The 16,415-nt window shown below is 34.9% G+C and overlaps 1 protein-coding gene across 4 annotated transcripts in view; it reads left to right on the top strand.

Annotated features, from left to right (window-relative positions):
- The window catches only part of TAFA5 (TAFA chemokine like family member 5), a 518,314-nt gene that overhangs the window by 466,950 nt on the left and 34,949 nt on the right, over positions 1–16,415 (top strand). For 3 of the 4 annotated variants that reach the window (XM_048300898.1, XM_048300899.1, XM_048300901.1), the window contains 2 exons: positions 12,665–12,759; positions 13,577–14,699. The exons of the other annotated variant lie outside the window; for it this stretch is intronic. In XM_048300898.1, coding sequence (XP_048156855.1) covers positions 12,665–12,759; positions 13,577–13,715 — 234 coding nt within the window. In that variant the 3' untranslated portion in view covers positions 13,716–14,699. Of the gene's footprint in view, positions 1–12,664; positions 12,760–13,576; positions 14,700–16,415 lie in introns of those variants that run through there. 4 annotated transcript variants of the gene reach the window in all.

Raw genomic sequence — 16,415 nt, 5'->3', positions numbered from 1 at the left:
GTATTTAAATGGAAGTGTGCTTAAAATTTTTCTGGATACAAGTAGGTCATAGTTTCTCCTTGTTTCCCTTGACCAAATTTAGATAAATAATCAGGACTCTATCTTTTTCATGTTGTTTTCAGCACATGAAGCCATTGAAGACATTTTCAGCCAAGAGGAATATAAAAATAAGGGCGTAGAAGTGTACAAAGACAGTCATGAATATATCATATCAGAAAGAGCTAGCTATTTTAGGATATCATAGATGTCCTTCAATTTAAAAATGCATTACTGTGTCACCACATTTCTTCATATAATGTGTTCATACAATTTTCTCTAATTGTAAATGCACCATCACAAAAGATTCCTGATTGGATTTTTCATATATTTCTATGGAGCTTGGCAATAATGATAATTCTATGATGAACAGAAATTTGCAAATTCATTTTTTTCTTTATTTACTCTTCTGATTGTTATCCTTATACAAATATAAAAGAACACTGAGTCAGCAGTAGTTAAATTTTCTTCAGTACATTGGATAGTTAAGCATATTATGCAGTTGGATTAGAAATGCTGGTAATTAGAGTTATCGAATCTGGCTGGAAACAATTATATTAATTTCCGTTGATTTTATCATAGTGCTCGAAAACGTTATCAAACATAAAGATGAATGCATGAAATCCCACTAATATGAGGTTTTATTAAGGCTGTAAAACAAAGCTAGTCAATGAAGGAGGGAACGTAAAATAACCTGTATTTTTATTGGTGTCTCTTTGTTTTTCTCTAAGCTCATGAAGAGAGGAGGTAGGCCTGGATTCAACCTTGGTGTAACTCCAATGAAGTTAGCTGAGATACACCAAACGTGGTTTTGCCCCAGAGGATTTTAGATTCATTTATTTTAAATGAAGTCTATACATATTTTAAAATGAGCATTGCCCTTCAGAATGCCAAAGTAGTGAGTGTAAAAAGAAAGACATCCTGAAAGAGAAAAGAAAATGTGTGTGATATGAAGTATTTTAGGACAGAAAGTCAAACAACTTAACCATATTTCCAGCCTCATTCATCTGACTTACTTTGCTTATGCAATGCCTGTGAATTAAACTCTGGTAAAGACAGGAGAGGGAAAATCATATACCCCTTGTGCTTCTGGTTGACTTGGAACCTTCCTAAAAGGGACTGCATCTTTCACTTGTTGGGCATGCTGTCATACTCAGAAAAATAGAAAGAAAGAGATTATGTCTTTAGATATGGTGCCACTCCCCAGGACAAAAGGGTGAGTAGAGTCTTTAGATCATTTTTTTTAATGTGTTTACAGCCATATAACTCCTGTCTGAAGAGAGTTATAGGCTGCATAGAGATGTGCATGCTCAATCTTTCCTCCAAATCTTCCTTCCCAGTGTGTAGAAATATGGGAGAAAATGCAGAGGTCATGGAATGCTACCTTACACTGCTGTCAGAGATGGAAGTTAATTTTTAAAAGGATGTAAGTATCAGTTGTGTTCATATTCCTACATGAATTGCAGATCTAGCAATGAACTTTAAAGTGTTCAGAGTCCCCTCTTCCAATTACCCTGTTGTTTTCTAGCCAGGTGTATGCCCTAGAGTCCCCCTCTTGGCTTCCAGCTGCTGCTTCAAAAGACTGCTAGTTTCTTGAAAGTCCTGAATTGTGTCTGTCAGCTTCATGATAAGCTGTGAGACATCACAGGGCAAAAAAAAAATGGCTGTAGCTGGCTGTGTATGAGCTACTGTACCTCCTTCTATGAAACACAAGGAGGGTATCACTACCATTTGCTATAGTCTGAGTGAGATGGAGAGGAAGGCATAAAATATATTTCTTTTTTGCCATTAGTTGAAAGGACTGAATCTACTTGCGTGTGAGGCTACAGTAGAAACCATATCTCCATATCAACCAGAGTTACAGGACTCTTTCCCTGAGGCAAACAGTGAATATGAATTCTTGCTACTTGTAAGAGGTTAATAAGGGAATACAATTCCTTCAAAAAGTAAGGAGCTTTTTGTCAGTTTTTGTTTATGTGTTTGTATGCTTATGCAAGTCTATTCTCCTGTGGCATGTTCAGCAGGATTAACCTTTCCTATAGCAAAGGCAGTGCTTTAGGAATCATGGTAGGCAAATTAACAAATAAATACATTATATCTAAACAGGGAAGAAGAAGACGCCTGTTGGGCTGTAGCCAGCCTCCCCTACCAGTGAGCACATATACTACTCTCAGCATGAAATTACAGCCAGCTAGGATGTGTGAACACACTGCTCCTGTTTTACACAAGAAACTCTGTGATGTTCTTCAATGTGCTTTGCCTGGAAGAACCACTATGAAGTAGTCAAATCACACTAATGACATAATCAGGTTGAATTTGGTTGTATATTTGAAGAACTACAGTTTACAAATGCTACATATTTTGTTGGCTATGTCTCTACTTGCATTAATTAATTCATTGTCAATAATTACAGCAACTACAAGTAACCTACAAGTCAGTACTGAGACATCAGACCCTGGATATACCAATGTTAGGAATTCATTATTAATTCACTACAGATTAATTTTCCATGTTACCTCTGCTACAGGCTGGAAAGTGGGAACCAAAAGAGCCAATGTCCCAAAGGAGAGGAATTTGAGAGTCTGATAGGAGAGCACATTGAAGAGAAAGAAGGTTATAATTAACATATGTGTCATAAATATGCCTATAAAAATTCCCTTTGCATAGGTACTAAACTGACATGTTGAGTTAGGCATTCAGGTAAGATTTGGTTTCAGACCAGAAAATCTCTCATACAGGTATTTGGGTTAGTCTGTTGCAAAGGTTCAACTATATCTCTCCTGTAGAACTGGCAGGATTTTGATCCATAGGTATTATACAGAATGAAAGATGTAATTTTTTTCCTTTAATTCCTATCGGTTTCTTCCGAGTTCTATAATGAGTTTAGAGAAAGATCCCAGTAACACAGGGATTGTTACACAGTTATTTTGGGATGAGATTTTGCAGATTATGTTTATGCTGGCGTGTTTCTAGAGCAGCAGGTACAGACACAAGTGACTGAGAGACTACCAGCTATGCTGAATGCATGCAGAAAAATACTTCTTCCTCCCCCTATTCTCAATTTGTTATTAGGAAGATTGATACTGGTTTCTCATGTTAAGTATTACAGACACATTAAGAGCCAGAAACTCTTACTGAATTGCTTCCTTTTAACACAAATAGATGTGTAAACTAATTTCATCTGACCTCCAGCCAGAGAACGTTTATATTACGAGTCTCTCTCTCTTTCCTATAACTTTTCTCTTCAACTGCAATTTTCATTTTGATTTCAGGAGTGGTAAAGACAGAGTAGTCTGTAATCTGCTACATAAATCTAAACTGCATTACTCTTAGATTGAGGCACATTATACTGTTTATCATTTATTAAAAATAACAGTGTTATTACAGAACTAAAGCAGATGTTAACACCAGTATAACATAGTTAATTTGCTCTATATAATAATATATATAATCTATATAATCTACATAATAATAGATATCTATTTTGATATCTAGAATTAGACCTCAACAGAAATAATAATTTGGAGATGAAGAGCTCAGATCTGAAACCATATTTAGATAGATGATCAGGTATCAGCTCTTGCTGGGAGTTAGAATTTTATTGGGGGGGGGATTGCTTTGTATTTGTTTGTTAAGTATGGCTGTAAATTGCTGATTTTAATTTTCTAGGGGAAAAATGCAAAAAGAGGTTGTCCTTTAAATTTTATTAAATGAAAATGCCTACAGTTAGTTCTCTCACTCTTCCACTAAGGGCAGTACTCCGTCCTGTAGAGGTTCTTTATAAGGAGCACACTCAATTACTGCTCTGTGTTGTATTCTGACCTTTTTATTGGTGCCCTGTATGTCCTTTTCACGACATCTGGGATATGCTAATCACACTCCTGTCACAGACTGAAATTTATTGATCACATTATCCCTGAAATGTTTTTGGGTTTGTCTTTTTTTCATTGGCTCAGCTCTCTGTTCTTTCTGCTGATCAAAAAATGTGATCCCACACCAAACGGTGCGTGTCTTTAGTTGGCATTAGCTTATGAATTCATGCCCTGAGTCAAACAGTTGTTGGAAGAAGTCCTGCATCTCTTCTATGACTCCCTTTGTGCAACATATCTGTATATGCTTCATTGAAATCTCTGAAGATCATGAAAATTTCAGAACTCCCACCTTCTGTTTTGATGAGTGAGAGGAACTGACAAGTGCTGGAAGGATTAATAAATTTGTTTTCTGATAGTCTAGATCCACCTAGTGAGCATCATTTATCCTGATTTCTAACCAGCTTCTAATTTAGTTTTGGTTTTGGTTTTTTTTTTAATGGAGGAATCTGTGAAAAGAAAGGAGAATGATACTGCTCTGCCTGGAAAATTGTTCTGGGAAACTCCTATGAGTGACAAGATGAGGGATTCAGAAAGGTGAAATGTGACTTAGAAACATCTTAACTCCTTTTTCCACTCCTGAGGTCTTTCACCAGGTCACAGACATTCTGGTCCTAGTGTGAGAGAATGTTCTATTGGCTTGTTCATAGGCATTTACATTATGTCCCTACATTTGCAGCTTCTTGGAAGTGCTCGTTGTATGCTCTACAAAAGACACCAAACCATGAACATTTTTTATAGTTAATGCAATTTTGGAAATAAGTTTTGTCATAGATTGTAGCTTGGGAAAAACTGCCAGCTTTCTAACTAAATACTCCCTTATTTCATAAAATGAACATTTATACACAAATCTGAGCCATCTTCAAAAACAATACACAAGTGGTCTTTGCTCTAAGTGTTAAAGTTACACAAAAATTAATTATCCAGTGGATTTCCATGACTTTAAAAGAAAATTTGACAGATATTGACTTAACTGAGTACAAGAAGAAAGACAGAATCCTAACTCACTACTGAAAATAGTAATGAACCTATTTTTGTACTGAACCTATTTAAATATGTAGAAATATTTTTGCCTATATATTATGTTCCTTTCATTTTCATACTGTGAAAGAAGTCAAATTTGAAAAGAAAATGAACAGTTTGCCCAGAGCCCCATCAGCCAGCACATGGCACATGGCCTCTGTCTTGTGGTGTCACTCCATCCACCAGCAATGAGCTTCCCGCTCATACTGGTGCCCTGAATACTTGTCCTTTAGGACCTGCACCATTCCCACTCCATGGCTGGAGGTTAAAGATGCCCACTCATCCCAGTTGCTGAGACCACCCTCGCTCCCATAGCTGACACCACAGGCTAGGGGTACCCATACCCCTGGTCTGAGTCCAGTAGCTGGCACCAAATTCCACTCACACACACACTGGTCTCACCAGTAGCTGGCATTCAGCCATTGTATTGCACAAGTACACACAAGATAGAGAGTGAATTGCACAGAGAGATAGTTAAGAAAAGGTTTAAGAACGAGATATGAGAAGATAGGATAGAGTGAGGTGATTGGACACAGGGCTCAGTCAGACAAGTGTGCTGAGTGACCCCATTTTTTGTTTACCCCTCACTTTGTTGCTCCCTGCTTGCCCTTACCCTGCACATTGCCTCACCAGCTGGCATAGTCCCACTGACCTCTTCCCATGTACTGGACCCTCAAGATCCTATCCTTATCAGTTTCAGTGTCCTGGTTTGCCTGCAGCTTCCTGAAAGCACATCATTTAGTGCTAATGACCAGGTTTGTTTCCTGTTCTTTTTTTAAACATTAATTGCTCAGGGTTTATGTCTGTGTGTTGTCTTCCTCCCTTTCCTTATCCTTCCAGCTGAATAAAGGAACCTTCTTACCCTCCTTATGTCCTTAGCGATTTGGGTGACAAACCACAATTTTTTATGTCACAGCCCTGTTATCTGTGTGGTCAGGTTTGTCTCTGTGTGTTCTTGTTTATGGCTCCTTTGACCAGATATTCCTTAATGGCACAGACAAGCCTCTTCCATATACCCTTACATATTATTTTCAACCACACTAAAGCCACTTCAGAGGAGAATACACATGTAAATCATACAATACAAGAGGAAAGAACAGAAGAAACACAAGGAGGGAATGTGATTTAAGACATCCTGTTAAGAAAACAATTTGAGTTAGTATTACCTTATATAAAGCAGAATCATCCTACAGTTAATGATGCATAAGGAAGAGTATCATAAACAGAGGAGGAAGAAGTTCTAGAAAGATTTTCAAACAACTCCTTTGTTAAACCTCTCAAATGAACTGATTCTTTCTCATATGTGCAAACACTTGAAGAACACTAGAAGTCTTACCTGCATTTACAGATTAAAATCACAGCGGAAAAAAACTTGCATGAATACACTTTATGCTGTTGGTTAAATCCAAAGATTATATTTAAACATACAATTTTAAATATAAATACTTAGCCAATATTTCTCTTTTTCAATAGTCTCTTATGACAAAATAATTATGTCAGAAACAGGTTCTGCTATTTCCTATAGGCATATTTCTCTGAAACTCAGATTTAGGAGAAAAAAAACCACCTTTACAAAGCATAAATTTAATGAAAATTATGAAGTAAACCTGTGAGCTTCTGCTCATCCAAGGATCTACTCTAAATATTCTCATATAGGGAAAAAAATGTATTTATGCTTCAAATGTTGATAAAGCAGAGTAACAGTCATTTCTTTTTGTTTTCTGACCTCTGATATATTCTTTCATTTGTTCCTTAAAGAATACCTTTACTGAGTCTCTTTACCTCATTTCATTCTCCTTTCTGCTCTTACTCTTGGATTTCATTGTTATATTGGTTGTTATTTTCTTTCCCACAGCTATAACTTCAGAAGAAGAATCTTCTGGGGAAATGATTTTCCTCTTGCTGCACTCCCAAGGGTCTAGTTAGGCCCCTTATAGTGATGTCCTTGGTGACTACTTTGTTTAAACTTGGAGAATATCTGTTTTACTTTTGTATTTTAGTAGTCAAAAAATAGTATAAGTCACAGCAACAACAATAACAACATTGAAAACCTGTAGAGAAAAAGGATGAAATCCACCACAGACAGGTCAATAAGCAAAATCCAAGACAACTTTTGGCCCCAAAATATTGAATATTACAATATCCAGATGCAAATTTGTAGGTGGAAAGAAGTTAAGATGAAACAATCTCCTTATTAGCTTGCACCGTGATCCTGCAATGAGGCTAGAGATGGAAATTTTCCCACAAAAAGTGAGCTGCCACTTTTTTGGAAATCGTATATTAGATCCTTCTTTTTATTTGACTAGAAGTCAAATATGTGAGTGGGAAATCCTGTGTGCTATACAGAGAAATTGGATACTTCAAAATACTCATGTGTTGATTGGGGATTTAGGAAACGAGGAGGACCAGAGAGCTAGTACCTGAAATCCCATTGCTTTTCAGCCTCAGGACTCTGACATATCTTCAGGTAGGTATGCTCAACAAATTTAAAAGGAATGACTGTACACAATTAAAGCATCTATAGCAAATTACTGCCCATGGGCCACTATTTCCTGCCAACTTTTTATAGACAGTTTAATGAATCATGCAAGAAATTGGTGATAAAGATAAAATATCCATTTCAGTCCAGCCGTTTCAGATCCATATCTCACCGTGACCACTAGTTATAGGCTAATTATATGACAAAGCTGCATCACTGTGCAAATCAAAGTGTATGATTCATGAAACCAGGGCAAAAAAGAACAAAGTGGAAGTGTAGCTGAAGTCCAATTGTTACAAATGATAACTTAGGAAGAAGGCTGAGCAGCTTCTAATTGTACCATTTTCCAAGCCTGTTTCTTGCTGGAGCCAGACAGCCAGTTATTGCACCATTTCATTCCCCACTGTATCAAAGCTGTGAAAAGCTGGGCTCCCTTTGCTGCCAGCTCCAAAAGGAGAAGCTGTGACCACAGCTTCTGCAGAGGGAGAAGACCCTCCTATCTGAAGCTGTCAGTTCTCTCTTTCTTCATCCTGCTCCCCCCAGCTGTGATGCAGAAGCTACAAACTTTGCTTATCCACTACATCCTTTCTATGGCATAACTGGCCCAGCCCCTGGTCTTCATTCTTGCAGGAGAAAAGTAACACTTCATTCAAAAACTCGTAAGACAGCTCAAGAAGTTGTCCAGCATTTCAGTCCCTGCGCAGTGGGATGTTAATGCCTTTTATACTGGCAACAGTTTAAAATTTCTGAGTTCTTGCAACCTGGTACTCTCAAAAATTAATTTGAAATCATTCAGGCAGCGTTTCAAACTGAAATGTAAAGGCAACTATCAAAATTTTAATAATGCCAAAAAAGGAAAACCTTTTGGGGTTATAATTTTCATTTTTATTGAGAGCAGAAGAGAATTAGCATCAGCTTGCCATTGGCTGTTTATGTACAAAACTCTGCTTTTGTCAGTTTAAGATGGATTCTTTTAAAGGACTGTGCAATCAAAAAAGTATTTTCATTTGTATATTATTTAGAATAGTTATTCACTTTTTGTAGCTCTTGTTTTTTTAAAAAATAGCCAAATAGGAACTAGTGAATATTTTCTCTGTTACTGAGAAAAAGATATTTTCATTGTTTTAAATAAATAAAAGTGTGCAAACCAAAGCAAAGATAGTCTTTATTGTTGATTCCTGGTGTGGAAGTTTCTTTAGGCCCTGTAAGATTGCATTAGTCACAGTAACAGCATGTCAAATCTGAAATAGTAAGGAAACAAAGTAGAAAACTCACCAGCAGTGACACATTGCAGTATAGCCCAGCATGAAGAAATACATCAGCATGTGTAATGGATAGAACCAATTTATCTCTTTATTCTATAATCCTTTAAAGGAGCAATTTATTTAAGCGATGTATTGGGAATGTTTTAAATCATTTTTTAAAGGATCTGCACAACAGTTTCCTGTATTGTATAGCAAGCTGCTACTACTCAGAAGTTTTGGGGCCAATTCCTCGTACACATGATAGAAGTGTTACCAGTATCATAAAATAGATGCAAACATATGTTATGAAGTTAATGCTAAGATAGAAACAGATTGGGCTGGCACCATCCTGGAGACTGCATTAATGAATCATTTGCATAAAGTCACTTCAGTGGAAAACTTTATATTCAGTTTACTAATTTTCTCAGCCTGAAGACAGGTAGTTTACAACAGTAGTGAAAAGAAAGTACCTCAAGAACTGGTGCTTAAAGACATGTACTAAAACATAAGTATTTCCTCTACTGTGACTCAGGGATTTTTCCTATATCTTCTCCGTACTCTCTCCCATTACCTTTCTAATGTCTAATTTCCTTTCTTTTCAATACAGTAAGAGAGAGTCCTGCCCTTTCAAAAGATATTCTTATATCTCAGTTTTCCTCCCAGTTTTAAGGACCTTCTAACTGATAGAGTTTTTGCAAAGAAGTCTGTGCATGTACAGTTTCTACCAGAATTTTCAGACTTGATAATTTGAAGCCAAATAGGTAAAATTATAATTTTTTTTGTAATGAGTATTTCTTTGTCATTTGAGTTTCCTTTTACCTACATGCTTGCATATTTATAGACAAAGATGTTCAAAATTATTTTGGAACACATGTACTGCTTTAAACAAATGCTTTTCTGATACCATCTGATACCATTTTTCTGGCAAAAAAAGGTTATTCTTACAAAACATTCTATAGTTCTTATTCAGATAACTGGCCATCTATTCTAAAAAAATTGCTTTCAAAACAATAAGCATATAAAATTAGAATGGTCAGGAGTTTCCTTATTTCAAAATTTCTCATGAAGATATGTAGTTTGTTGTATTATACAGAGCTATGATAATGTATAAGCTTGTAACTAACAAATGATTTCTGCTGACTAAAGCCACGTGGAAAGCATGGAAGTAAATAACTGATTATAATTATCTGCTGATTTTACTCTGCTGTCTATTGTCTGCTAATTATGGATCTGGCTTCTCTCCTTTTTATGTTTTTAAAAAAAATTGTAAATCATTGTCAACAAGCCTTTGGCTTATTCAAGCAAAATTCCTTTCATAATATTTTCAAAATTTAGGATGTGTCTATATTTGAAAAAGCTGCAGCCAGGGATATTACCAAAGAAAAAGAATCTCCAGTGAAATACCTTGGGGAAGATTAATATTTTCTTACTGACGATTAAAATTGAGTGACAAAAGAAAATTCCTCTTCAGATATGTAAAGCAAAATCCATCAGAGATCAATACCTGAAGCAAAATGGGAGGGTTTGCCAGGAAGATGTGGCTTGACATGAAAAGGTATTGCAAAATATGCACAACATAGAAGAAAAATGTAACAGTGTTATACATGACAGAGGACTGAGAAAAGGATGAGGCTCATCAGTCAAAGATTTCCAAGAAATTAGAGATGAAATGTAAAGATAATTAATCAGATTTTTAACCCAGAAAATTCCAAGGAAGACAAATATTTTCTGTACAGTTTCATTTTGAAGAATTTTTAGATAGACTTTTGATTTAATTAACATACATTTAAATCTCTATGATGAAACAGTTCCCATGTGTTTGCTTAAGTACCTTTTTCTAGGCCAGATTAAAAAAAAAAAAAAAGAGAGAGAGAAAATTGGAACACTATTATGAGAAAAGGACACCAACTATTTTTAAAGTGAAACCTTACAGCAGCTTGTAGCTGCTTATAGCTTTCAACTTTGAAATGGAATATTCACTTTAGGCTGCTGTAGCTGTAGCTAATCTGCCTACCAATGGAACTCTTCCAGTGGACAGGATGCAGAATAATTCAAATTTCCAAAGTGGAATGAGAAATCTAGCAAATACTCCAGTTAGTTATTACCTATAATCCTAAAGTGACTTACTTTGACAAGTCTGATGACTCTCTTTAAAAAAAATAATTCTGTACTTATCCAATGTCTTGTCCCTTCTGTATGTTTACCTCTTGAGAAATATTATCTGCATTCTGAGATAGCATTCAAGTTGAAACCTTTTGGTCCTGCTGTAAGTATTAATTCAAAATAAACAACTGGTAAAAAATAAACAGTTGTATTAAAAATATATAGTTTAATTATTATATTATATATTAATATATTAGTTATTATAATTTTTTATTATTTATTATAATATATTATATATTAATATAAATTAAAAATAAATAGCTTAATGTGAAATATAAACAATTTACGATTTTTTTTTCCTGAAAAATGGTCATTATCTGAATTCTTACAAATAACAAATATCCAGAACTTAAAGACACTTTGGTTCCAGTAGTATGACACTCTTATTTTCTATGAGAGTAGAAATAAAGAATATTAGAAGGTCCTATATTTTACACATTTTATGAAATCCATTTGGGAATTACAAAGAGTCAAATTTTCATTCTAGACCCTTTCTCTTCCATGTAAACTAATACTGAAAATATCAAATAATTATGATATGGTCATGACTCTGATAATTGTTGTAAGGTGGCAAGGACAAAATACAACAGAACGTAAAAGCTGATTCTCACAAAGACAGCTAAATCCATGACTGAAATTTTACCATCACGTTTTGTAGTAATTTTGCATTCTTTTATACTGAAAAGGCCTTTCAGAGCTTTGGGATGTAACCAACTAATCCACTTAATACTTATTTAATTATCTCAGCACTCTGTTTTACAACTCTCTATGAACTACTTAGATGTGAACTGATATCTTCTCATCACAGAGCTTAGAATACAACCTTCACAAAATTTAATCAAGGGTAAAATTAAAGTAGAACAACATTAAAAAAATTATATCATCCTTATAGTAGTAGCTTTGTTCATTTACAGTTATTCACAGAACATATATGAATAAAAATTTACATATAAACCTCATAATTTTGTGATATATTGTGAAGATATAAAGATTCTTAATAATTGAAATCTCAAACATAAATGTAAAGGTAAGATATAGGAAATCAAAATGGTAATAATTTATATATATTAATACAGGATATATTGTATAGCAGAGCTACTTTTTTTTTTTTTTTTTTGCAAGTATATATTATCTTCAGGATCTGGACCTATTACAGTTAAATTGTAAGGTCAATAGTAAACACTGCAAGAGCACTATATGAGTGATACTGATATGATTAACCCTGTTAATTATAATAGGAGCTACACCTAATACAGACATTGAAGCGGGGTAAATTGGATAGATGTCAAGTGTTTGACCACAGCTTCAGCAGTAAATGCTGGATTGACATGAAATTATGTACACCATGTGCTGGAGACCCACAGGAACATATGATGGAGAAGAGTCATCTCAAGTAATGAAGATTTCATGACCATTTGTAACTGCTATAATTTCATCAAGAAAAATTGTGTATTGCAATGCTGTTTTTAACATACCAATGTCTGTAAGACTATTTTATCATTCTGTCCTTAGGTGCCAAAAAAAATAAACAATCACCTCTTACAAAATTATATTCCCTCCACCACTTGTCACCCCGTCTTCATTAAGAACAACTATGAACACGTAGTTTCAGAGATGGGACCACTGTCTCATTTAATATTTTAGTTTAAAAACCCCTAAACCTTAAGATTTTTTGTTTTACATTCTTCTTCTGACTATAAAATTGAAGTTGAAACCTTTGTCATCACTGTTGAAACCAAGCTGACTAATTTTACTCGTGAACTATTGTGAAGTGTTGTTAAAATATAAAAGGTGCTGGGTAACTTGTATGATTTGAATCTTACTTACATTGTTTTACCTCTGTTCACTAGAAGTGGCTTGATATTAATCTGGAATATGCAGCTTCAGGAGCTGTTCTTCCATCTTCATCTCATTCTTTCAAGAGCCATAGAACTATACGATTCAGGTATTTGTGTGCATATTTGAGAAACACATCAGTAAACGTTTGTTACATATTCATAACAGTTTAAAGTACGAAGAATTTGTATTTATTGATGTTTTTCTCCCTCACTGGTCTTTCTCATACTTGATAATATATTTTTTTTTTCCCAAAGGAAAGATGCAGTGCATATGTAGATGATAAGAAGCTCAAACTGGAAATGTACCTTGTTCAAATCCAAAATGAATTTGTTTTGGTTTCATTATGTAGTATACTTTCCCCCTCTCCCCACCCTACCCCCCCAGCTTTAAAATTTTCATTGGGTAGTGTTTGGAGTTGCTGGCTGGAGTTACTTTTGCTCTTGTAACTCTCTCCCCCATGGCAACAGGGGGAAATGAGTGGGTGGCTGGGTGGGGCTTAGTTGCTGATTAGGGTTAAACCAAGACAATCCTTACAGAACACATAGAAGTTGCTATATTCTGCAGATCCTCTTTCAGAAAGTTTCCTGGATATTTCTTAGTCCTCCTGAAATCATCATCAAATTAGTGTGCACAGGCATACTGTAACTCATGGAGGTAAGTGTATGCAGTGAAAATTCCAATTCTGACCATAAGAAGTATTTGCTTTGGAAAGTATTTTTATCTGTAACTGCCAAAACAAAAGTTGGTTATGTTTCTCTACTGTAATAGGTGAAGTCAAAAGTAACATCTTTTCATATGGGATGGTCAAAACCTTTAGAGTAGAAAATTCAGACACTGATCGTAGAAAGAAGGAAATTCACTACATAATCTCTCTTTTCAAATCTGTTTTAGTGATTGTTTTATATTTATTTTTCTTTATGCAGAATTGTCCTGCTGGCAGTATCCATTGTCTCAGAGTCATTCCTCACTACATGGACTGCTCTGTCCTTTCTGCCTACAACCAAATGGCAAGGCATTGCATCCATACTCTGTGTTAGAACAACCTTGCAGAACCATAAATGACACTGAACTTTGAGCCTAAGCTTTTATTACTCTTTCTTTCATCCTGCAGTTAAGAAACCATCTTTCATTGATAACTGCCTCAATCCTGCATATAAGCTGTCACTGACTTGTGTAAACAAATTCCTTATGTTGTGTAACACTTCTGTTTATTGTGTTGATCGAAATCTTGACTGTAGCCATGAATGTTATCCAACATCTTACCAAGGCTTCCCTCATTCCAAACACCTTATTATAGGAACATATCCTAAATTCTGAAACTTTGGGCCTGGTATAACTTTTTATGTTCTTGAGGTTAACTCTGTGTTCTTTACAGAAGAACTGGATAACAGCACATAAGCTGATTTTACATATGTCTAAATTTTTCTCAGTCACATACAATAGGGCTTATATATTTAAAATAGTCTTTAATAACTATTTGTATTCAACAAAATACACATTTTTTCATGCTTTATTAAAGTGAGAGAATGTCTGGCATAGTTAGGCATTTCAGTGGAAGACATTGTTTTAAATACAATTGAAAGTATTACACTATGCACCAGATTCCATACTTTTCAAAATTCAAGGGATTTTATTTCTTAGTTATCATATGGCATGGAAAGAGTTCATTAAAGCAAGGAATTCAAGAATGAAAGCTCATCCTCTGAAAACAGAGTGACATGTCGAAAGAGTTATACAAATCTATTTATTTTAAGTACTTGACAAGATCTCCATTAAAAAAAATAATGTGCCACATGTGCCACTATGTTGAAAGAAAAACTGGAATCCCTTGGGTGGGAGCACTGGAAACAGACTGTATACATTTGACCCCCTGAGATCTGCGCATTATTTCAGGTTTTGGTGCTCATGTTTGAATGATTCTGTGTTTTAGGCTCATGACTCTAAGTGTTCTTTCTATATTTTTCTGAAAATAAAAGTTTTTTGGTAATTGTATGTGATATGGTACTGTATGTTTACTTGATTAAAATCTCATGTGTGAGAAGTGAGTTTTCCTTTCCGATTTCTTTTTTAAAAAATCATATAATTGAATTGTATCTCTTTTATTCTCTTAAATCAATACCAATCAAATGATAGAGTGATAAAATACATTTCCATCCAGCAGTGTTATTTTATTAAAATTAAATTGATTTAATCTCTGTTTTAAAAGTGGGATATAATACAAATAAAACAAATCAAATATCCTCTCTCTCAGAGAGAAGGCAATGGGCAAATCATGATGGCACATGCAATCTCGTTAGCAGGCTATCAAGGAAAAATAACTTATTAGTCTCATCTGTCTTTACTGTATGAGCATGTGGCAAGGGTCTATAATTAAGTTTCAGTTTCTAGAATGCAGAAACTCTAGAAATCAAGAATCCTAAGTTCAACCTTCTGATGTGATTAAGCCTATTATGACTACAGCTCACTAAAGAGATTGTATTCTGCTTTTATTTTCACTCTGGTCAACACTGGTTTATGGGGATTAGGCTTTGAAATGAATACTATCTAGATTTACATCCAGTTTTATCTAAATCACTAAAATTTGAGAATGCTGAAGAAAGAACAGCTTGGAATTTGTGATGAAATAAATTTTGTCAAAACACATCTATTAATCCAGACTGAAAAAGTTAGTGGGAGCATATAAAATTCAAGGGTTTTTTTTTTCTTTTTGAGAAAGCGTTTTCTAGCCAAAATAAATTAGAATTATAGATAGACCCTAAATCCTCAAGCATCCAATATCTTCAGTTAAAGCAGCTAGAGTAAAAGTCTGACCATGTCTTCTATTAGTATACATATCTTTACATTAGTTTCTTTATAAACAAATTCAAAGATCTCAGCTTTGTACAGTTACTGAGTAAATTACAAATTTCAATAATTTCTCCACAGCAGATTTTCATTTTCTTATCAGCCCTAATAAATCTGAAATATTTATTTCTGATCCACTTCTAATTCAGAAAGTTTGGAATGTTGAAAAACAAAATGGGTGAAATTTATTTGGGTATTTCTGGCACAGATGGACAGCTAATGTGTCCATATTGACATTGAAATTACTTTTCAAAGAGAAATAATAAATCCATAGATCATTTGACCAAAATACTGTTTTGTCTAAAATATGTTTTAAAAAGAAGCAGATATGTATCTGCTTCGTGTTTCAACAAATTGACATAAACTAGGAACTTTTTTTTTGAGAGACCTATATAAATATATATAGATATAGATGTGCCATTACGTATTTTCATTTGTTTGAAAGGAATAGAAGCAGCACTCTATCATGCAGTAGCATTTTCAGCTCAGACATGTGAATCCTGGAGAATAATTTCCAACTTTTGTGGAAAATCCCTGACACTGTAAGCCTTTGTGCAGTGCACAAGACTTGCACTCCAGCTCAAGTGTGAGTAGAAGCTACACCTGAGCTCAGAGTAAAGCACTAATCTTTATCCTTTGCAGTCAGCATGAAGAATTCCAAGGGTGCTTTCTTCTGGACACTACCTTTATTTGGTTATTCTGACAATATAAACCCACTGCTGCTGGGGGAAAAGGAAAAGTAAAATTCTCCCTTCACCTTGCTGATCAGGCACCCCAACACACAGTGAGGTGTGTGTTCTTCTGCTGACAGTGGTGAGCAGTTATGATGGCTTCTCAGCAGCCTCCAGCGTGTAATAACAGACTTCTCTGCCCCACACTTCATCTTCTGATTATACATCTGTGCCTCACTGACTACAC

The sequence above is a fragment of the Corvus hawaiiensis genome, chromosome 4 (genome assembly GCF_020740725.1).
Source record: "Corvus hawaiiensis isolate bCorHaw1 chromosome 4, bCorHaw1.pri.cur, whole genome shotgun sequence".
Classification (NCBI taxonomy): domain Eukaryota; kingdom Metazoa; phylum Chordata; class Aves; order Passeriformes; family Corvidae; genus Corvus; species Corvus hawaiiensis.
Note: the sequence above shows the minus strand (reverse complement) of the source record. Positions and strands in the feature narration are given on the sequence as shown.